The sequence below is a fragment of the Arachis hypogaea genome, chromosome 8 (assembly GCF_003086295.3).
Source record: "Arachis hypogaea cultivar Tifrunner chromosome 8, arahy.Tifrunner.gnm2.J5K5, whole genome shotgun sequence".
Lineage (NCBI taxonomy): Eukaryota > Viridiplantae > Streptophyta > Magnoliopsida > Fabales > Fabaceae > Arachis > Arachis hypogaea.
Genome location: NC_092043.1, coordinates 45,852,098 through 45,875,501, shown reverse-complemented (window position 1 = coordinate 45,875,501; position 23,404 = coordinate 45,852,098). Strand labels below are relative to the sequence as shown.

Below are 23,404 nucleotides of genomic sequence, written 5' to 3'. Positions count from 1 at the left end.
GAGTGAACCGAAAATGTTATCAAAACGAAATCATCGTATAATACCAAATGAATAGAAAATTGTCTATTATATAAATTCGAATTTAGAAACACTTGCGTCTTGAATGAACTGAAAATTAGCTCAAAACGAAATTATTGTATAATATCAAATAAACTGAAAATTGTCTATTATATAAATTCGAATTCGATGATAACGATAACGATGATATGTATTAGAAGAAGATAATGACGATAACGATGATGATTATGATGATGATGACGATGGAGGAAAAGGATGAAAAAGAAGTAGGAGACAAAATTTCAATAGGAGGAGGAAGAGAAAGAGGAAGAGGAAGAGGTGTTGTTGGTGACGTCGATAACGAAATTGAAAAATAATAAAAAAGGAAGAGAAGAAGAAGAAGATGTAGCATCCGAATCAGAGTGAAGAAGAAACATGAAAAACACGTAACTCAAATTACTTAGATAAATTTAAATATAAAATTGCTTGAATGTAAAGAATTACTCTCTTCATACTTGATTATATAAAAAAATTATATTCTAAAAGATGTTAATTTATATCAAAAGCCTAATTCTAATATTGCATGTTCAATTTGTTAAGTAAATTTTATTTTATAAAATTATGAAAATCATATAAAAGATTAAAATAAAAATAGTATTAAAGTAAAGTAATGACATTTATGATTTATATAACTAACCTATAATCAATTTTATAATTTCTCATATTAGATTCTTCAATTATATATTAAAAAGTGTATATTATAAAAAATGTTAATTCTTATTAAAAAATTAAATTTTAATATTATATATTTTATTTGTTGAGTAAATTTTATTTTATAAATTATAAAAATTATAATAAAAAGGTCAAAAAAGTATTAACGTAAAATATTAATGACATAAAAATGATTTTATTAAATAATTTTAAGGGATAAGTATTGTTTTGGTATCTAACGTTAAGGGTCAGAATCGAAATCGTCCCCAATGTAATTTTTTTATTTAGAATCATCTTTAACGTTTTTTTTTCGTATTAAAATCGTTCTTTTAATTTTTTCCGAATAAAAATACATTCCACCACTATCGGCACCTTTACCTCCAGCACCAGCACCAGCACCAACACCACCAAGAATAACAACATCAATGAAATCAACCAAAATTCAACAAATCAAGGAATCAGAAATTCAACAAATCAACACAAATTCAACAACTAAATCAACACAAGCAGAAGCAGAATGCAAAAAAATCAACAAAAGCAGAAACACAAATTCAACAAGAAGTAGAAGCAGAAATTCAAGCAGAAGCTCAAGTAAAAGCAGAAAGCAGAGGCCAAAGCAAGGAGCAAAAGCCGAAGCAAGAAGAAGAAGCAGATGCAAAAGCCGAAGCAGAACCACTGGCAGCTCGTGGGCGATGGAGCGACAGCGGCTAGGTAGATCGGCGGTTGCAGGAACCCAGCTCAGCCTCAGATTCCTCTCTCTCTCTCCTTTGCGCGCCGCCCTCCTCGTGTCGGGCTCCCCTTCCCGGCGACGCACTCTACGGCGGCGGCAGAAGCATGCATGAACGGTGGCGACGTCTTCATTTGTTCGCAGTTCTGGCGGCGGCTCGTGGGCGGACCGGCGACGATGCAGGTGTTTCGATGGTGGCGGCGGCTGTGGCAGCGGCCTCCTCCCCTCCATCTGTGCTCCCTCTCTCTTTCTCAAATCACCTCTCTCGCTGCTCGTGCTCGATGGCGAAGGACCCAAAGGTGGCGGCGATGGCAAGAAGCGACCGTGGAGACTCGCGGTGAAGGCGATGGCCTCCTCCCCTCCCCCCTTCGCGTTTCCTCCCCCCCTCTCAAAACGCATTTCCTTCCTCCCTTCCCCCAAAACGCGTTCTTTTCTTTTATTTTTTTAATTTTTATAATTTTTTTTATAAAAATAGGGATATTTTAGGAATAAAATTAAAAAATTTATTAAAAAGGACGATTTTAATACGAAAAAAAAAACGTTAAGGATGATTCTAAATAAAAAAAAATTACGATGGGGATGGTTTTGATTCTGACCTTCAACGTTAGGGACTAAAACAATACTTATCCCTAATTTTAAATTACGTTATTTTTGTAATATTATGTGAATTATCTAATTAACTCCAACCAAATTGTTATAATTGTTTTCATATCATACGTGCGCTTTTTTTCATCTTTTTCTCTTCTTTTTTTTTTACTTACACACTCTTGCTTCTACTTTCTTTTCTTCTCCTCCTCTTTCTTTTTTCACATCTTTCTCTTTTGTTATCGTATTCGTCGTCGTCACCACCATTGTCACCACTTCCTCCTCCTCCTCTGTTTCTTATTTGATTTCTTCTTTTCCTTCCTTTTCCTCCTCCATCGTCGTCATTGTTATCGTTATCATCATCAACGTCGTGTTCTTCTTATATATAAATAACACTATTATTCATTCTCTTTCAATTTTTTACACTTGTTCTCCTTAATTTCGCTATGTTATCTACTTATTTTTTCACTTATTTTCTTTTCTACCAAAATTTGTAAATCTGCGACTCAAATCTTCAGGAAATAAATTTAGTTCCATCACATCATTTAGTTAGAAACTTCGATATTAAAGTGAAGACATTTCGGTGTTATTCTTTACAAATTTATGTATTATTTTATATATCAGATACATCGTCTTCTTTTTATACATAAATGCCACTAGTTGTTATCTTTCAAATTTTTGCATTTGTTCTGCTTAATTTCGTTGAAATATCTACAATTTTTTTCACTTATTCTCTTTTTTATCAAAATTTGTGAATCTGCAATTCAAGCCTTCATGAAATAAATTCTTAATTCTATCACATCATTTAGTTGAACATTTTGATGTTAGAATGAAGACATTTCGGTCTTAATTTTTAAATTTTTGTGTTATTTTATATATGAGATAAACATTCAATTCATTAAATGTGTAATTTTTTAAAAAAAATTAATATTTCCATCACAGTTAAAATTTTTTTTATCAAAACAAAAATTTGTTTCATGATTAAAAAATTTTGGTACTATCTTTTTGATAAATTCTACAAAATTTAAAACTCTCATTCCTTCTCTTCTTCATAATCATTATTAGAAAAAGGAAGAAAAGAAAAAAATTAAATAAAACGCAGAGAACAACAGTGACAATAAAAGAACGACTATGAGAAAGAAACACGCAAAAAAAGATACGAACAATCACGTTAATGAAAAATTGAAACATATAAACACACTCTCACTAATAAAACTGATTTTTGTTAAATTTAAACTGACTTAATTAAATTTAATAGCCAGAAAAACTTAAATGTGTAACAAAATTATATTTTTTAACCGTAAAAATCTTCTCATTTATATTATTCTTGCATCGCGGGGATTTAAATCCAGTAGTATATTGAAACACATACCAAGATCATCTAATCTTTTAGCTTTTAACTATTTAACATACCAACTTAAATAATTAAGAGTAAATACTCAATAATTAATTAGCACAATTTTTTAACACTTAGGCACTTATCTAACTGAAATTTTATAACCCTTTTGCTTCTATTTCTCAGTTATGCACATTATTAAAACCATGCGTCTTCGAAACCCACTTATTCCTTATTCTCCACACAACAAATTCAAGTTGTATTTATCAATCTCTATCTACTGGACTACCGACTAGTCGACAACCTCGTTGTCAAGGAAAAATACAACGAAATTTAATACAGATATAAAAAATCATATCAATGATAAGAGTGAACGAAGAACGTTACAACAACCCCCCCCCCCCCCCCCCTTATTTTCTGTTTCCTTTTTTTCTTTTTTGGTATTAACTGTTGGCATCTAAAATTCACTAGCTTTCAGCTATGCCTTGTGCCGAGTAGGCCCATTAAGGGGGACAACTAGGTCTAACCTTTAGTTATCTACAAGACTTGAACCATTGCTACACTGGTAACTGGTCAAAATTCTTGAACCAGTCTACCGAAAAAAAAAAAAAAAAAACCCCAATATCATGAACCAGCGTTATCGTACAGTCTGAACATCCTTTAAGATGCTTGCATCCTTAAGAGTTCTCCTCTCCAATGCTATTGTGTGTTTTAGAACTTCAGTGAGCACTCCAAACATGTAGGTGCCCTGATTTCAGGAAAGGCCATGCTACCGTTAATCTTCTGAAATTGGCAACCCTAGCAATACCATATGGACGCCTAAGATCGCAGTAAACTTCAAAACTCCAGAAACTCTTAAAAACATTGAGACAAAATAAGGAACCAATTACAACACTTGATCCCTGTTGATCTGGTTTTAACCACTCTACATAAGAATCACACTGGTCTAACTCCAGCTTTCAACGCATCTAGTGCATCAATTGACCAAAATATGCATACTTGGACGATCAACATTATCTGTGCTTTCTTCTGGTATGTGTTACATGTACTGAGCCAACCATTGCTTACACATATCAAGCACGGGGAGTGCATTTGCATGCAGTGCCTGCAAGAACATTAATAATAAGATATGACAACTTGAATATGTTACTAGACAAACTTATACAACCCATCAAACAGAATAATGTAAGTTTATGAGTTATAATGAATGAGACGATGAAATTTGATATGTGAGGTGCAGGTGGAGGAGGTACTGATCAGTGATAATCCTGGGGCATGTTATTAACAGCCACTGTAGGAACCGCTAAGAAAAAAACGGTTTATTCAATTTCTCAAATTAATAGCACAGCAATACACTTGAGAACCTATGGGTTAAGCCAACAGCTACTTTTTCTTTTGTCTTGTGGCCTAAGCATTCTTTAGAAGGGAAAGACTAGCCATTGAGATTTACTTCGGATTGAAACTGGCATGAGGTTCTATCCAAGGAGTTACCAGACATAAGCCACCAGCAACATGCTTCTTTTTGCCCTCCATGGCCGGAACTTGCACCTGTTGGACCTCCAAGCCAGAGAAATGGAGTAGCTGCTTCAGCTGGACTTTGGTGATGAAAGGATGGTCTTAAATGTGATTTCAATGTTGTTTGATGACGAAATGGAATCAAAGAAATTAAGAGCAGACACGTAATGTGCGCCATACTTAGGAAAAGAGCTATGTCTGCTGAACACAAAAATTAAGCTCTACCCTAAAATTTCCCCCAAGGATCAATTTAAAAGAACACCTTGCATTTTGCAAGATCTACCTAGTTTGGAGAAATGGGTTCAATATATAAAATATAAGGGTGAATCCTATGAATTTGAAGTTCAGGATGCAGCATATCTAATGGAGTTGGTCAATTGTTCCTAAATTATGATCAAATAATGCAGAAGTCCATGTCAAAACTGAGAGGTTAACCTGATGAGCAACATATTGAACATCAGCCACACTACCACTCCGTGAAGCAATTTGAAATGCGCTTTTCAAACGACCACAAACAACACAAGCAAGAACTTTCCTGCAAACACAATAATGAATAAATAAATATGTTACCTTGATTAATGAATTTAAATATGAAGTCACGTGGCACATCATGTACTCAGCTATATGTCGGTGTTTGCGGTCCATATCCAACAAAAACACGGACACGGTTACACACGTCTAGTATTTGGTTTGCTGAGATACAAATGTTTGAGACACGGGAGTGCACAAGGCAGTGTTTGGTTAGTGTTTATGTCCATCACAGAGGCACATGTCCACTGTTTGTTTGCTAATAATAGACAGTAGGGGTGTGCATGGCTCGAAGACCCGGCCCGTCCCCGAACACTTTAGAGGCTATTTTGGTGTGATTTCACCGGGTCTAGGACCGGATAAGGGTCTCAAAAATAGACCCAGTCATTATTTGGGTCAGGTCTGGGGCATGACTCGGATTAGCCGAACTCGGCCCGGTGGCCCGGTCATCATATACAATTAATATTTTGTGTTATTAGTGATGGATGATGGCTATTCTTATGTGAAATTTAAGTATTGTAAACATTAATATTGTGTGTTATTAGTTATTATAAGACTATAAGTTAATGTTTTATGTTTAAAATGCATAAGATTTTAGACTAATGCATAGTATTGTGTTATTTGTATTGATTTAAATATTTGATGTTATTAGACAATATTAGTATTGATTATGGTTATGCTTTAATTTTAGAGAAGAGTTGGTTCTTGTTATATTTTTCTAAGTGAATTTCACCATGTCAAATAATGGTTGGGTCTTGGAAATTTGGATATTTTCATATGCTAACTTATAAGAAAGTATCAAGGTAATGTAATGTTAACGGCCCGGTTTTCACCCAGTTTTTACCCGATATATATTTCGGGCCAGGTCTGGGTCACATCAAACCCGGTTTCACCCGGCCCATGCACACCCCTAATAGACAGATTTTTTATGGATGCCGTAGCATACAAATGCACATAAAATACATGTCTTTAGGGTCCCTCTTTAAAACCGGGACACTGAGACAATCTATAAGACAAGTTTTGACACTTATCTCTAATTATTTTTAAAATTGCCAATTTTATCCTAACACTAACCCCTCTTTTTACCACTATCTTTGCTCTTCCTCTTCCCTCCTCTACCACTTCCCTCTCCCTCCACTGCTCCCTCCGCCACCGCCATAGCCGCTGCTGCACTCCTCTCTTCATCCTCCCCTTCTCTCTAAGCCGCCTGGGCCTTTCAGTTTGCCACCAGTGCCTCCTTTCTGAACTGCTCTGCACTTTTGCTTCTGCTGCTCCATTGCCTCTTGGATGCTCTGATTCCACTCACTCTTCGTTCCACACTTCCTCCCTCTGCTCTGACTCTGCTCACTCTTCATTTGGCCAGATCTACGCTGACACCCTCCCCCCCCCCCCCCCCCCTTTTCCCTTTTTTTTCTGGCCAGGTCTGCACTAACTCCTTCCCCATCACCTTCTCTGCCTCTGTCGCCTCAACCCTCACCACATCCCTGTCATCTTCATTTCTGTTTCCTTTTCTTATTCTATAATAGTTTTTTTTTAGTATTAACCGTTGAACTTTTTTACTCTGTTTCAGTTCTTTTAATTTGAATTGTTGAATTGATAATTAAATTATTGATGATATTGATTTGGATTGAGGTTGAAACATTAGTAGTGGTGGTGGAAAGTGGTCATAGTTGGGGTAAAATAGATATTTGAATTAAATAATGTCTTTTATATCATCACCAAACATGTTAAAAAAATTGTATATATTTGTGTCTACGTCTATTTGAGTATCTATTCTATTTGTCCTTGGGTCTGAAAGACACCAACCAAACAAGGCCCAAGTGAACACAAATACACAAAATTTGTGCACCACCTCAAAGCTGGGACACTAAGAAAAAAGGCGGGACAATTTTTCTCTACTTTCGTCCCTTACTAGTTTTTCTTCTCTCATCATTTTGCCTCCTTCCGCCCTCTGCCTGTGTTCTCCTCTTCCCTTTTCCCTTTCCCTCTCCCTCTTCCATTCTGCCTCCTTCCACTCTCCACCTTCTACCCTACGGTCCTCCACTTTCTGCCTCCATCTCCTCATCCCTCTTCCTCCTTGTCTCACACCTCCATATTTGCGATGATGTGAGCTTCTAGAAGTACCAAGACATCAGCTTCAAGATATGCGACGTAAGCTTTCATGTGCTCACATTGTCGTTGTCTCACTGCGCCACAGCTACCTGTCTTGTTGCCAATCTCGGTGTTCTCATCACCATCAACGACATTTGCTCCTCTGCCATGGGTCTCAGTCTTTGTATTTTCTGGTTTCTTTTTTATTTTTGAAATTGTTAAAGAAGAAAAGAAAAAAATACTGAAACTAATTTGATGATGAATGATTATGGTTTTTTTGTTATTTCTTATGAATTCTTATTATTATTTTTATTTATTAGTATCGTTCTTTTGACTTTTTGTTTAAATTTATTTCTTTTGAAGAACATGGAGGTTACAGGAAAGGTGGAGACGGCCATTGTGGTTGATAGAGAAGAGGATAATAGTTTTCCTTTTTCTGTTTCTTTTTTAAATAAAGGGTATCGTAGACTTTTTTAAAGTTTTATGTATCTTGTCCCTCTTTTGCCAAACACAATATATAGACACAAATATTGTGTGTGTCTGTCTCTAGTGTTTATGTCTCAGGTGCACACCAAACGCAGCCCATATGTACACATAAATATGTAGTTTGATCTAACCTTTTACCTCGACACCTCCTACATGTTTGAACTGGACAGAGAGACATTAATGTTTTTTATATCCAACACCAACAAAGGAGAAAAAAAAATGAATGATCATTGATATCCAAATATCTGTGCCTAAATATTTTTCGCTGAACAAGCCTATAATGATGCATAAAAAGCATCAAAATATTTTACCCAAGAAAACAATATAATTGAAAATGTATTAAGAAAAAGGACTCACCTGTGGCTGCTAGTTAACATGTCTATTAGACGGTCTGGGCGTTCTTTATGCTTGTTGGCATATACATTTATTGCAGCACCCAAGACCTACAGCATTCAAAACGTTCAAGCTGATCAACATTTAAGTCCACAAATTATTACTCGAAGACATTCTTATTCCAGTAGCTGGACTGAAAATTCCAGATAATGCACCATAACTCATGTTACAAAATCAACATCTTAATTTCCTAATTTGTTTTAGACAATATAAAACCCATGTCTACATGCAACAACTTCCCTTTGATGATTTTTTGGATTCAAGTTGTACCTTTACCATAGCATTCATAAAAGAAGTAAAAGTGATGCTGCAGCACCTTCTAACCTCAGATCTTGGTGGCATAACTGTGTGGGCACTCCCAACATACCAAGGATACTTAGCATTCAACTACACTAGGGGCAAAAACCAAATTTAACTCCCCTGAACTTCCAAATGTATTCTCAACTTTTATTAAGGTAATTTCCATACACAGACATTGCAGTCTACAACCACAGTTTTCCCAAATTTTTTATACCAACTCAATGCATTCTGAAAAAGCCCTAGTTATTTAACTTGAAGCCGCATTAAAACTCCCAACTAAGCACATTTTTTTCAGGAAACGATATTCTGCTTAATCCCTTGCTTTCTTAGGAAATGATATTGTGCAAATAGGAGTAATTAAATATTTCCTTCTTGGGTTGTTAATATCTATAGTTTATCTAAATTGAAGAGGAGGTGATTTCCTCCCTCAACTTAGGGATAGGACACTACAACTGTCCCTTTAGCCTATTTATTCTGGCTTGTAACCTCTTTTGCACTATATAAAGTTAAACAACATTTTTCTACACATGCATTTGAAATAAGAACCTTTCAAATGCAAGAGAAAAGAGAAAATTTATCAAAAATACCTGGTCCCAGTCATCATCATCTATTGTGCCCTTGATATTTCTAAAGAATTCTGTCAATTGACTGCCTCTTTTTCTCTCAGCAAGAGATGCAGCAACACCAGCATATATATCAACAGCTGTGTGATAAAATTAAAAGACCAGGCTTTAGATATGCTGACAGAACTTTGTGAAGGTAGTAACAGCTGTGTGATAAAATTAAAAGACCAGGCTTTAGATATGCTGACAGAACTTTGTGAAGGTAGTAAACAAGATTGCAGAACCAGATTGTAGAAAGAATAAAAATTTACCAGGAAGATTGAATTCATAAATCACTTGGAATGCCAAATCAAAATTTTTCTCAACAAGGATCTCAGCAACTTTACACCGCCGTCTGAAATTTTTAGGAAATTATGAGCCTTTTTTATAGTACATCAGTACATAAACATGAAATACTACAAGATACGGCTTAAAAATAGTTCATGCTTACAGCATGTACAGTAGAGAAATTCTAATAGCATCCTACGGGTAACCTTAACAGTTAAGACTTTGGGTATAGAATAAAAATTTTCCCTATGACAGTCAAACAATAACTAACTCTAAACCCATTTTTGGTGTAGACACCAAAAACAGAGATAGAAAAGAGAGTAGCTGTTGAGATAGAAGGTCCCATGTTTTTATGTATGCGAGAGCTGGGGGTGGAAACCTAAAATGGGTTAGCGTTGTTGGTTATCTACAAGTTGCATACCAATGAACAAAAGATTACTTACCATTCCCAGTTAAAGCATTCAAGTAACTATTAAACCTATTTATGTACTTTTTCCAACATCATGGGTAATGGGTTATCTCCCCTTATGTGAGTATAACCCCTACTTAATAGAAGGGAAAAGAGGTATAAAATACATCTAGAGAGAATGGATGGCCAATGTTATAGGGTAGCTCAGAAATAAACAAACCTGAAAGTTTCTGGATCGTTCGGATTCCCAAATAGTGAATGCTTCCACTGTGGTCCTTCCGAGTCATTAAAGGATTTAACAACTTCAACCTACAGAATAAAATAAATCCAAAGAAATCTTGAGAAATGAATATATGACTTTACAATAATCCATAGGGGAATATATTAATGCAGAAACTTCGAAGAAGTTTATTCAAGAAATCCAAAACAGAGTCGATTCGATTCATACTCTAGAACAACTCCCAACACATATTTGTATAGCTAAGCATATATTCATATGTTTTCAAAAGCAAAATAGTGTCCATAAATACTGTCAAAGGAAGTCTCTAATATCAGTTTCAGTTCCCAATTGGCTTTGAAGCATGTTCTTAGAAAATTAATTATTTCACCAGTAACCTTAGTATTTACCTGAATTGATACCCGAGCAGAAAATTTGACAAGACCTTCTTCGGTAAGCTTCTCAGAGGCACTTTTTCCTCTAAGACCTTTTGTAATAAGCTTGGTTGATTCCCCACTTTTGTGCCTTGCAGACAATCCCTCATCAAAATGCATCTATTCAATGAGTTAAAAACAGAGATTATTGGACAAAAGCAGCACCATAAGTGACAAGAAACATGTTATGATAATTTAACTATAATAAAAAAATAATAATTTCTTTTGGATGCAATCATGCAAATGGACAGGCATCCAAGGATGACAGCTAAAAAATGCTTTTGATTGTGTCAATTTTTACAGATTTTGTCATATTAGGGATCAACCTATTTACTAATCAACTTTCCTCAACAATAAATCAGTTTTAAATGCACATCAAATCCACACTGATGAGCCAAATCTGTTCAACCCATATCTTAAAAACTAGCTGTATCAGCTATTGGAACCTTGGCATGAATTAATCCCCTCAACAAAAAAACAAACCATTTCTAATAGTGTCAGTTAGGAAAAGCTGTAAGTGACTCTAAGCCTGAGTAGAGTAAAATCTAGGCAGCGTAACCGCCTCTGTCAGCTAGGATAGATCTGTAACTAACTTAACATTGTAATACCCCATACTAATCTTACTGTAGCTTCCCTCAGAAGCTACTCTCATCTTGTATATAAGCAGAAAACTGGCTCAGCTATGACTAAGCTAATCATAACTGCAAAATTCCGAAAACTCTCTCTCACTCACTCTATGCAGGCTCAAAATTAACCACGCTAGCCTTCCCTTCTATCAAATTATGGACATACCTTAGCATGTTCCAAATGTCTAATGGCTTCCTCTTGAGACGAAGAGTTCACAAATAGCTGAATACAGCACAGTCCGGCAGCAACATGGTCCTTCTTAATTACCTGAATGTGTGTAGATCATCAGGAAAACATCCATAGTAAGTTAAAAATTGTCTAGAAATAGAAGTATTACGATCAATTTATTTTACAATATGACATTGATAATACTTTTTTTTGTCGGCTAGCTTGGACAAAAGGTTGAGATCCCTTTATCCCTTTGGATTATGCAAATCTTATTTTTAGTTCCTTAACTCATTTCCTATATACAATATTTTCCACCTTCATAAACCAATTGTGCTAAACCAAAACAATACCAATGGTCTGTTACAAATTCCAAAGCAACATTAGGCTATTTCCCCTTGTGATGTTTCAGTGTAGGGTGAATTCAAAATTATTATTAGATATGTTTCTGCACTATCTTGTTGCTGGCTTTTTATGAAAGACTTTTTCTTGGTTTTTGGGACAAGGAGGCCAACATTTTGTTGCATTGCACGTGTGCTTCATTGTTTAGAGTAGATATGACATGAACACATGTCCCAATTTAAAGCATGAGAATTTTTCGGAAGTATGTGGATATTATATTTCTTTTGTGTTTGATATCCTATTAACATTGACTCTATACTAAAACAAAATTTATGCTAATCTTCTTATTATACACGTCTTATCTTTACAGCTATTATCTAAACCTTATAAATTCATTACTCGGGTGACAAGTAAATATATAACCAAATAATTCAAAAATATTAATATGCAATGATGAGTGGTTACTAGTCATGTATATCATATTTTAAAGAAATTATATCACTTAAAGAAAATTGTACCACCCGTTTTATCTTCATAGTCTGTGAAAATGGTGTCCAAGAACAATGCATTGACTTAGAGAACAGGGCATTGACAACTAAGTAACTTCTGTTTTTTTTTTCCTCCTACATGGCCTCAAGTTATTCAAAGTATAGTTGGCCTCAAATGGGTGGGACATCAATTCCTAAGGTATAGTTACTGTTAGCCCCCCAAAATTCATTTATTAGGGTTACCTTCTCCTACTTGTCTGTAGTTGTTACATTCGGGTGACAGCTCTAATATTTAATTTTGGAAGTATATTTGAATCATACTACTCATTTCTAAGAAATTTTGTTAGACTTTTTAAGTTCCCCTTTGTATAATGCCTGTTGTGTCAGTTTTCCACCATTAAAAAACTGAGTCTCTCAAAACTTCCATTTTCTAAGAAATTCGTATGACAAAGGTTACTTGTTTAAACACTTTTGCTAATTTCATTGACTCAGAATTTGGGCAGTTGATTTCATAAGAATTCTCCTGTAAACTTTATATTTCAGTTCTTGGTTCCTCTACAAATATAGGGAAGAAAGATTTCAATAAGACAAATATTTTTTTACTGTTCTTAATAGGATAAGTAAAAATGACATGTAGCAAAAGCATAGGCCTGGCATTGCTTTGTCTCTAAAAATATGTATATTATATCTGGTTTGGAATCTGAAGCAGAAGTTTATCTCTTTCACCATCACCCTATGGTGCGGCCCCTATGGATTTACTTCATTTTCCAACTAATTTATAGGTTTTGGCTCTTGAGAATATCCAAATGTCAATACACAGCCCTTGAATTATACTGTACTTTGGTTATCTAGTTGGAACGATTCATTTTCAATTATAGCCTACAATCAGTTTTTTGGCTTTCCTTTGGTGACCTACTTATGGTCAGTTTCATGTTATGTGTTCTCTTAACGTATAAAAGATTGACGTGTCCAAAAGTATTTTACCCACACAAGACCCTTGTTCATTACTTTTGGTTTATTTTTTACAGATATCTAAAAATTTTCTGTTAGATAAAAAATTAAATAACACATTAAGAGAGGAAAATATTACCTGAAATCTATATAAATAATTGAAATGCTTGTGAGTTTCGCAGTACAGGCAGATACGGGCAAGGGCTGCAACTGTATACTGATTCACAGCTACATCCTGCGATTTAGTCGATGACATTCTAGATGAAATTACTTCCTCCAAAACAGGCATAGCACCATAACCAATGCACATTTCGCAGAGATCATCAATTGTCCCATAATCAGTCGCCAAAGAATCTAGTCTCTGAGGAGATGAAGAAGGCACTCCACTCGGGGCTAATGTTGATGGCAGCGGTGGTGGGGGCACAGCATCAGGAGGAAAGAACAAAGAGCAAGCATCATGGTAGTGACCGTGCCTAAACATAAAACCAAGCAAATTCGGACGAGCATACTGCAAAGTTCAAGCAACAATCATGAAATCCAGACGTTAAACAGAAAATCACAAAAGATAAAGGTAATAGTAAAACAGTAATCAAAGCAGAATCTATAATCTACACTTCCTAGTAAAGACCATAAACCTATTGTGACAACCAATGCATAATTATTTTATTTCACAAGCCATTATTTGCAGACAAGAGAGTTATGCTCACATCTTGTAAGTAATTTACACACTCAGTGTATCTGACATTATCCAGGTTACTTCGAGGACCATCTTCAAAGTCTCGGCTATATACAGAATTATTATTATTTGTAGATATTTGAGATCGTCTTGATCTCTCTGAACGGGGAAATGTTGATGGCATGTATAAAATGTTGAGATATGAATCAGCAGAAAGAGAATCATCCAAGATCGTGGGCGCACTCTTTGCAAGATGTTCATACCTGAAGCAGAAATATAATTAGAAGCTGTTTTATAATGACCAAGACTAAGGGCATCTTTACTTCTTATTTTTTCCCACTTGGCCTTCATCCTTTTCACCCTATTACATAAAATAATTGCTTTCAAAATATTAACCAATATGAACAATCAAAGGTTAAGTGTGATCAACACATTTAGGTTTTTATCACAGAACAAGACCTCAAACGGGAAGAACTCTGACCCTTTAGCATCTGTATACTTTCAGTCTTCTCTAGAAAGGCACAGTTTGCCCAGCCTAGAACCAAAAAAGCCCTGGTAGAATATAGCAACAGACAACTTACATAGAACGAACAGCTGAGACATCAACTGGTGGACCACCTTCAATGGTATTAATAATCTCTAAAATTACAGGTCCAGGATCACCTTTGTGCAACTGAAGTGCTTGCCTGAAATGAAATAAATATATATTATGTAACTGAGATTAAGTCCGTACTCAAGTCCTTCATGATGCCTATCACTGCATTTGTGCAATACTCTTCAAATCTTTATATATATATATATATATATATATATATATATATATATATATATATATATATATATATATATCACATACTTGAACTTCACACGAGCTTGTCCATAATGCTCCATCCGAATTAGTGCATGTCCCCATGCATTCCACACAGGGAACACATCAATCTAATGAAGGGAAATATTAGTTTTTAACCCATAGTAAAGGAAATCAGCACTTCCAGTAACTATATGACTGACAGGCATAATCTACCTTGCACTTTCTGCAGGTATACACAGCCATGCTGTACCGTTCTTCCACAACCAACCTGTCACGAAGATGGGCAGATGACTCTGCATCAGCGATGTCATCAAGAGAAGCAGCTATCCCTGAACCCAAAAGGCTTTGGAGAAGCTCTGCTCGTCCCAACCAGACATCTGCCTGAGACAAGATTTCAGATAGCTCATCCGTCGCTTGACTACCCACACTAGAGCTACCAGCATCAGATGATGTCTCATCAGTATCTCTATTTCTTTCAGGATTACTGGAAAAATCAATTCCACCTGTGAGCTTTCTTAGAAGGGACTTCGCATAAAGCAAACCCTGCAAATACAATATTAGAATGGTAGTGTTTTCATTTGTAGCAAAATTCTAATGAACTAATGACAGAAATAGAGATGATGATGCCATCTTACAAATTGCATTAAAGCAAATAACCATACTTAGAGCGTATTCAATTATCAACCACTATACTCAACAAAACTACTCTTTTCGAATAAATACCTGCACAAATGTTTCTGTGGCATGATATGCTCGCCCAATCGTTTCCATAGAAGCATTCTCAGGCAACTGATGGGAGTTCAAGACATTCTTCATTTGATTAATGCACAAGTCAAGGGCAATTTTGGCAGAGACGGACTCATCAGAACAAAGAGCAAGTAGTGCCTACAAGACAAGCATCCAGAAGAGACAAAATGGCATCGATAAAAAAAATAAAAAGATGGCAGAGATATTCTACTATGACATGAACTATTTCTCCTAAAAGCGCTTAAGGCATCAGGTAGAGGTATAAGAATAGTTGTATCTCTAACACCTCCTCATGTAAGAACCACTTTTAAGATTGATAGTTAGAACAATTTATCTTTTGTGTGTGTGTGTGTTTGGGGGTTTTTTTTTTGGGGAGGGACAAGGATTTAACTTTAGACATTTTAGTCATAGAAGCTCTTATACCATGTCATGAATATATACCTCTTAAAAGCTTAAGTTGTCAAGTGAAAGTACATGAATGGTTATATATCTAATGTACTACTACACTCGATAGAAATAACCAACCTTAAAAAGGGTAATGTCAGGGGAATTTTCATATCTGTGAGATGAACGAATGCTTTCATCTTTAACAAGGTCACCTGTAAGCATCCATTCATCAGCAATTGAAACAGAAGGAAGCCGTTCTTGCCCTTCTGTAGAAAAGGACGAAATACGATCCTCTTGAATCCCAGTCATTGCCTCCCAGGCAACTCTATCAGAAGGGGATAATCCAGAACTTTTTCTTTTCCTATAAACATCCTTGGGAGCACTTCTGTCCACAGTGTTTTTAGGAGCCCATGAAAAAGCTCTTCGGGCCTCTTTCTGCAAGTTACTTAGGCTGCTTGTAAAAGACATCTTGGGAGGGGCACCCGGTCTAGCCTTCTGCTTTGGCCTGGATCCTAAAACAGATATCCGGTGTTCCCTTGGAGGTGAGCTGATGCTTACAGCAATAGCCTTAGCCGAGTACGTAGTAATTACATTGTTGTCTCGTAAGGAAGGAAATTCCTTTAATATCTGTAGAAACAAAGGCAAACAAACATCACATTGACTGTGATTTATGAGTATATAAGTAACAAAAGATTTTCTTAAAATACAAAAAGGATACGGCATATCCTATACAAAATAATAGATATAAAGTAGTCACAAAAAGGAAAATGAATACTAATGCATGTAATTAAAGCACCTAGCCAAAGTTAAATTATAGTACCAGTGCTGCTGATTGCAACTGTTTCCGCATAAGCAACACTTCCAAAATCAGATGAGGATGCTCATGCAGGGAAGAGCACCTTTGCTGCCACGGTACTGGCAAGACAGCCAGCACACGAAGCCCTAACGCCCATGAATTAAGCCGGGAAATCTCAACATCAGACAAATTTCCTTCCCTCCGCTTCAGGAAGAAGTGAACCTTCAAAAAATCCATAGAGAAAATTTACCAGGATGTTGAGGGAATTCCAAAAGTTCGGAGACAACAATTTATATCATAAATGCAGGAACAATATGATAGATAAATGTTTGATTACAAGAAGCTGTTTTGAACGCAAATTGGGCAACAGTTGCATTGCACCCATCGCAACCGGCAAGGCATCATCTGTGTCCCGTAATGAAGAAAGAAAGCGTGAGGCTTCAGCTGGTCCTCCACCATTAAGGGGGTCAGCTGTTAGAAGTTTCACAAGCTGTCGTCCCTGCAACTCTCTTCGTAAATCATTCGACAACCCTGCACTTTCTGCCACTTCTAATGCAGCAGATACAGCTCCTTTTCCAGCTAATCTAAGTGCCAGCCCCTCTGGATCTTCCTTGCAATCTGCTTCAACCTGAAACAGACAATTTTCTTTTCATGACGCCAAGATTTGTCATAATCAAGAGAGAAAAATATGTTACTGTAAGTATATTCCTAATACATCATTTACTGGTGGTTTCATGTAAACCCGTATACATAAACAACATAGACTTCTGAATAAATAAAAAAAAAATAGAAAAGAAAAGAAAAGAAAAGCACTGATACATTGGACATTTAACAGTTTACAGAAGAGAATATAACCTCTTGCCAGCTTGTATAATGATCGTCCGCATTTAATATGTGGCTGTACCTCTGCAGAGCTTGTTTCATTTGCAAAATCTAAACATTACAAAGAATAATGTAATTTAATACCATATGAAGCATGTCAAAAGATTTATTTTTTTTTAAAATACAGGTAAATACGGAAATGTAAAAACAAAAAGAATAAAGTATCAAACTGTAGAACAGATAAAATTTTTGAAAGAGAGTAGTTTGCTCAGTGTTTTCAAATTGCAGCCATGGCCGGAACATGACATTATGGCGTGGCGGTTTTTGGGCTAACCGTCATTTTAAGTTTGTGGCGTTGCAGAAATGGCAGCCGCAATTGCGGTGGCGCCATGGCGGTCTGATACTGGTATGGCAGAAATGGCGGGTTGGTTTGGAGTTTTCTTTTTAAAAATTAGAGGGTATTCATTGGCTCTTGTATACTGCCTCTTCACGCCCCTCTATAATCTTTGTTGTTCACTTTCCCTCTCTGCTGCTTGAGGAAGACGAGGACTTGTGACCCCGACTCATCACCAACAATAGCATCACCGCTATTCTGCAGAGGCACAGAACATTGACAACAATTGCACCACGAACTACAGAGGAAGACGACAACATTGAACGTTGTTTGTGAAACTCTGCTTCTCTAAGCTGCTTCCTTTTTTTTCTTTGTATTTTGAACCCTAGAGTTTTTTTTGTTTTTCCATTCTAATCTCTTTTTTTCTATTCTCACCCCTCAATTTTTGTACTTTATAAAACCCTCAATTTGCTTTTGCTACTGCTTTATTTGTGTTGATATTACTATTTATGTCAATTTGATATTAGTTTTAATCTTTAATATTGATTGTGGATAAATAGTTTCATATTATTACTGATAAAGTATTAGTAGTTAGTAGTTTAGATATAATTTTCTTTTGTCTTTTAGTAGTTTTATTTAAATTTTATAGATTATTTAGTATATATTTGTATATAATTTATATTTTTTTGAATGTATCCACCATATCTGCCATTTCACGCAACACCATCCGCTATAACCTCATGGCGGTTTTTTACCCTTCCGCCATTAGCCGCCATCCACCATCAAAATTCAAAAACTATGGATTTGCTATATTTAATAGTAAACCAAACAACTAGGACATTTTGCATGCATTGGCTTCTACTTAGATAATATCAACTCATGGTAAGACTTGACCAAGATGTACCTCAACAAATTTGTAGCAGAGTTAATCATATATATAGTATACTCGTGTAGCTAACTAGCAATCCATGAGTATTGAGTACCCACCAGTTAATCATAACAGAGATGCATCCAGCATGGGTATGACAAACACTATAAGAGTATCCAAGCATCACACCATAATGGCAATGTTGATGTAAGAATATAGTATTAATGGAAAGAATGATAGGAAAAGAAAAGTACCTCTTGCCTAACAGGATCATTCTGAGGCAGGTGGCAACAGCACATTGTCAGAACATCTAAAGCAGCATCTAATTCCCAAGTGTGCACATACCTATTATAAAATTCTGAAATTTGAGAATGCCATCATAGGCTGAGAGAATTTAAAAAAGCAATTAGGCAACTATCATATTCTCTAATGTAAACATGCCAAAAATGAAGAGAAAGCAGCACTAGAAGTGTTGGCTGAAACATAATATCTTACTTCGCCAACAGGATTACAATAAATGATTTCATATATCTATCAAGCCTTTAGTGAAAGACCCTATCGATTTGAATAACTGACAAACTACATCAAGAACTAGCTATCCTAAACTTTTAAGCTGTTAGGTGAAGACAAGAAACAGTTCTATATTTTTAACAGAACTTATGGTAACAGAATATATCCTTTACCAGATACATAGAGTTCCTGCTAAATCAAGAAAATGAAATTATTCACACACCTTAAGGCAAGTCTAGCTGCCAGCGGTTTGTCCTTCAACCTTAGGCAATACTGCCAACTGTTGCTCCAAAGATTACTTCCTCCATACCCATGATGCTGTGCAGAATTTGAGTGAATCTCTTCTGAACGTTCAATGAGTAGCTGAAGAAGCTGATCAGAGGCCCCATTACGTAGAAAGCGATCCGAGAGTGCAAGGGCATCCATTAGTTTTCCTTCTTCAATAAGTCTACAACAGAAAAAAAAAAAGAAAAGAAAAGAGCATGTGTAACATGTAAATCGCTAAAGAAAGAGTAAACCTCAGTTTAAAAAAAAATATTTTCTTTTTTATACGAATTGAAAGAATAAAAGTGAGGAGAATTAGGCATCCTCAGCATATAAACTAAAAGACAAAGGAACGGGGGGGGGGGTGTTGTAAACCAAAGAAGGAACAGGAAACAGGAAAATAAAGGAACCAAAGAATTAAAAATCAATGGAAATAAACTTTCCGATCCTCAGCATGTCATTTAGGGAAAAACCTCAGACAACAGCTCTGAGCTTTGCTTGATTACACAATGTAGGCAACATTCTTTCTCGAGATTAGGGATTTAGGAAAGCAGGGGAAGAGAGAAGGGAAAGGTTAGAAGAAAATATAAAATGATTGATGTGTGGTGTGTTACAAGAGGAAAGGCATTATCCCTATCCCTATTTATAATAATAGGGAAACCCTAATCCTATTCAAATACGGAAATAATCATAGAATAACAGTAAACATCAGAACTAATCCAAAGAAATATTCATCAATATATTCTAAAATATATTAACACATTATACGATATTCTCTTTATTCTACAATTCTAATGCAAGAACAATTGAATATAGTAAAGGGAAGAAAATTTTGAAGTAATTGTACCGTCTTACTGCCTTTTCATATGGTTCTTCATTGTCCCAATCAAATGAAAGGAATATTGTGGTATCAATTTGACCAGCTTCATATTTTGAGGAATCATGCGAGAAATCTGTGGCTTCAATTCCATGGCCATTCAGTTCTGTTAGAGCCACAGGGATAGAACTGCTACTAACAATGTCATCAGCATCTGACTCTGTCTCAGTGTCATGTTCACGAATTCTCTTAATAGAAGTTCTTGCCTCGCGATTGCTGTCATCAGCTGTTTGACCAGTTACTGCAACTTCTGAAACTCGATGGAGGTTAGTTTGCATTTGTATCCATCTGTTTAAGGTTGGGAACCTGGAGAGAAGATAAGAATAAACAAGTATTTATAACACAGACTGACTGATAGCATACAAACCGTGTATATTAAACTAAAAGAAGAGGGCGAGATGCATTCTTGAAACAGTTGTTACACTCCTCCCTTACAAAAAGCAAAGAAAGGAAACAAAACCCTATGGAAACATGGGATATGAACAAATTAAGGAAAGCAAATGAATGGTTTATATATATATATAAAACACTACTCTAACCTACAAAATTTTCATCCTAGGGGGTGTTGAGCAATCCCAAAGAACCCAGAAGATTGTTGCCAGTGAAATAGTTTGACACATGTTTATATGAAACTGCCACTTGCCAACAAAAATCGAAAGGAACGGGCATGCACCTTTCGGATTGATCAAGAGCAAACTCATAGAATAATCTATCAGCATCCGGAGCTTGCAGTAATCCATCATTCAAGGAGCTTGAAATTGAAGAGCTACTGCTACTGTACAGTATAGTACTCCCAAATACACATGCTAATACAGCCCTGACTGGGGAAATTTTTGCCAAATGCTTCACCACATCCAACTGTAGAGGGTATAAAGCAACACCGGGTGTTGCTGAAGAGCGGCAATAGCAACTAGGTTTAGCATCTTTAGATGATGGAGACAGTACTTTATATTCAGAGCTGCTCTTGGGGAATGTAGGAACAACTGGAATACATGCCCATCCATGTCCAGATCGCGGAGGGAAAACTGGAGGGACACATGCCGAAATCACCTCATGTACAAAATCAGCAAACATGATTTCAGCTACCTTTCCAGCCGCATCAGTACTGCCTCTTTCAAAAACAAGCCGGGTCAAAAGCTGTACATAGAAAAGCAAAACCAGCACAGGTGATTAAATTAAAGCAATATTGCTCATAACATGAAACATAAAAATACATTAATAAATGAATAAATGATAATTATATCTTTTAAAATAAACTATTATGATTTCCGTAAGAGGCAAAGAGGGGTAGCTTAATAAACAAGCATCATCTGATTACAAAATTTATATGCTGTTAACCATCACATGCAATGGGTACTCATTGAAGTAAATCAAAATCATGGTAAATGTTCCGTCAATAATTAAACATTTTGAGAACCTTACATCCTTAGGCCACTCATACACGACAGAGAAGAAGTTAAAATCATGAGTAGTATCAGTTCCATCAACTATATCACCAATCGCAGCAACATGAAGAATGAACTGTGATAGATATGTCATGGTTTGGCAGTCAAGGGAGCAAATATCCTCTTCCCATAATCTTTAATATCATAACCAGCAGAGTGCTGGCCTGTTTCTCCTCCACTTGAACTCAAAGGTATTTGTTTAGCAACTCTTAAACCAAGCCCAAGTATAATGTCCTTGTCACTGTGTGTGGCAATAACACCCCGATCAGCATACAGTCCCTCACCTCTAGTAGTAGTACTTGGTTCAGTTTCTTCATCAGCGACAGCTCTTGCAAGGTTATGAAGCTTACCTATGATTTATGCATAAAAAACGTGTTCTAATCAGAAGAAGGAATACCAGGTGGTCTCTACCCAATTGCTTAAATCAAAGAAGATGAGGAATGAAATGCCCATAGATAAAATTATTCATATTTTTGCATAATAATTAATAACACTACTAATAACATGCCAAAAGAAACATGAAAGAAGTACCACTGAGAAACTGTCGCTTGTCCATATGAGCATCTTCAATCATCTGATGCAGCAGAGCAAGAGCACGCTCCCTCTGCTCTTGCCGGTGAGACTCTTTCGGGGAAGTGATAATAATTTCCCCAGATAGATTGCCTAAGTGCTGGAGGGTTGTCCTGAAGGGGCAGAACATATAAACATCATTGCCAAGACAGCCTTCTTACAAGATTGAAAAAATATAGATGGTAGATATGTGGGTAATAATAAATTCAGTTATTCTAGTATGCCTATGCTACGGTGGCTATGGTGACTGTGGTGTTATAAAAAGTGTTGCTAAAATTAAAGTAATGCTTTTTTACTATTTAACAACGCTTTTTAAAAGTGTTGCTAAAAAAAGTGTTACAAAATGTAAAAAAAAAATGTGATTTTAATTTTAACACCACTTCATAGCCATAGCCACCATAAACATAGGCATACTAGAATTCGCCTAATAAATTAGTTAATGAAGAACTGCAATCAATGAGTTATTTAGGTAATGCACATGATGTTGTAGAATGAGTAACTTAGAACTTTATCTTTTTGAGTCTGCCAGACAACATAAAGAGGAACACTGTAGGAAAGCTATGAGATACAGTTGGCTTATGCCATGACTAAAATCAGAAAGGTTTAAACTATAGCTTTCAAGGCCCACAATGCTGAACATGAAAATGATTCCTGACCAATAAATAGTACTCAAAATTCCTCACCTGCTCCAAGAACTCATGTAAGCGCTTTAGAAGACGCCGTGACAGAGAGATGACTCCCACTTCAAGGATCTGATCCCAATAAGTGGATCCATCTTTGGCAGATCCTCCAGGATATATCTCAGAAAGCATAGTTTGTGCCTGCAAATGGTTGAGCATAAGATTTAGTCAGCAGGACAAAACCTTGCAAGAGTAAAGAATAACAGGAGATAAAAGTTAGTAATAGTTTCAACAATTGATGAACAAAAACTGCCTGGTGATATAATTTTTTTCCTTCACTCTAGTTATTTCCCCTTGTTTATGCATTCCAATTTTCTTTTAGAGAAGTGTAATACTAACAAATAGATTGGATTCACTCTGTTTTGTTATCATGCTTCTGTAAAGGGGATTACTTTTATCCTACATCATATGATTTGCTTTTCTTC

At 35.9% G+C, this 23,404-nt stretch overlaps 1 protein-coding gene across 1 annotated transcript; it reads right to left on the bottom strand.

Annotated features, from left to right (window-relative positions):
• Nucleotides 1-3,498: 3,498 nt before the first annotated feature.
• Nucleotides 3,499-23,120, bottom strand: LOC112707801 (uncharacterized). The gene is made up of 25 exons (XM_025759773.3): nt 22,983-23,120; nt 22,261-22,412; nt 21,707-22,079; nt 20,958-21,421; nt 20,255-20,590; nt 19,367-19,591; nt 18,888-18,978; nt 17,465-17,542; nt 16,947-17,237; nt 16,634-16,831; nt 15,952-16,440; nt 15,403-15,564; nt 14,893-15,222; nt 14,725-14,807; nt 14,450-14,554; nt 13,900-14,131; nt 13,332-13,700; nt 11,412-11,513; nt 10,596-10,739; nt 10,189-10,277; nt 9,544-9,626; nt 9,257-9,372; nt 8,334-8,419; nt 5,307-5,406; nt 3,499-4,461 (listed from the first exon to the last, which is right to left on the bottom strand). Exons 3-25 carry the CDS (start codon nt 21,821-21,823, stop codon nt 4,396-4,398), a joined length of 4,356 nt encoding a protein of 1,451 aa, XP_025615558.1. The 5' UTR covers nt 21,824-22,079; nt 22,261-22,412; nt 22,983-23,120; the 3' UTR covers nt 3,499-4,395.
• Nucleotides 23,121-23,404: the final 284 nt, after the last annotated feature.

Coding starts and splice junctions, on each gene's coding strand:
- LOC112707801 (XM_025759773.3), bottom strand. CDS start 21,823: ATGACATATCTATCACAGTTCATTCTTCATGTTGCTGCGATTGGTGAT. Junction 20,591..20,957: donor GCTCTTGATCAATCCGAAAG/GTGCATGCCCGT, acceptor TCTTCTCTCCAG/GTTCCCAACCTTAAACAGAT. Junction 17,238..17,464: donor ATTATACAAGCTGGCAAGAG/GTTATATTCTCT, acceptor TGTCTGTTTCAG/GTTGAAGCAGATTGCAAGGA.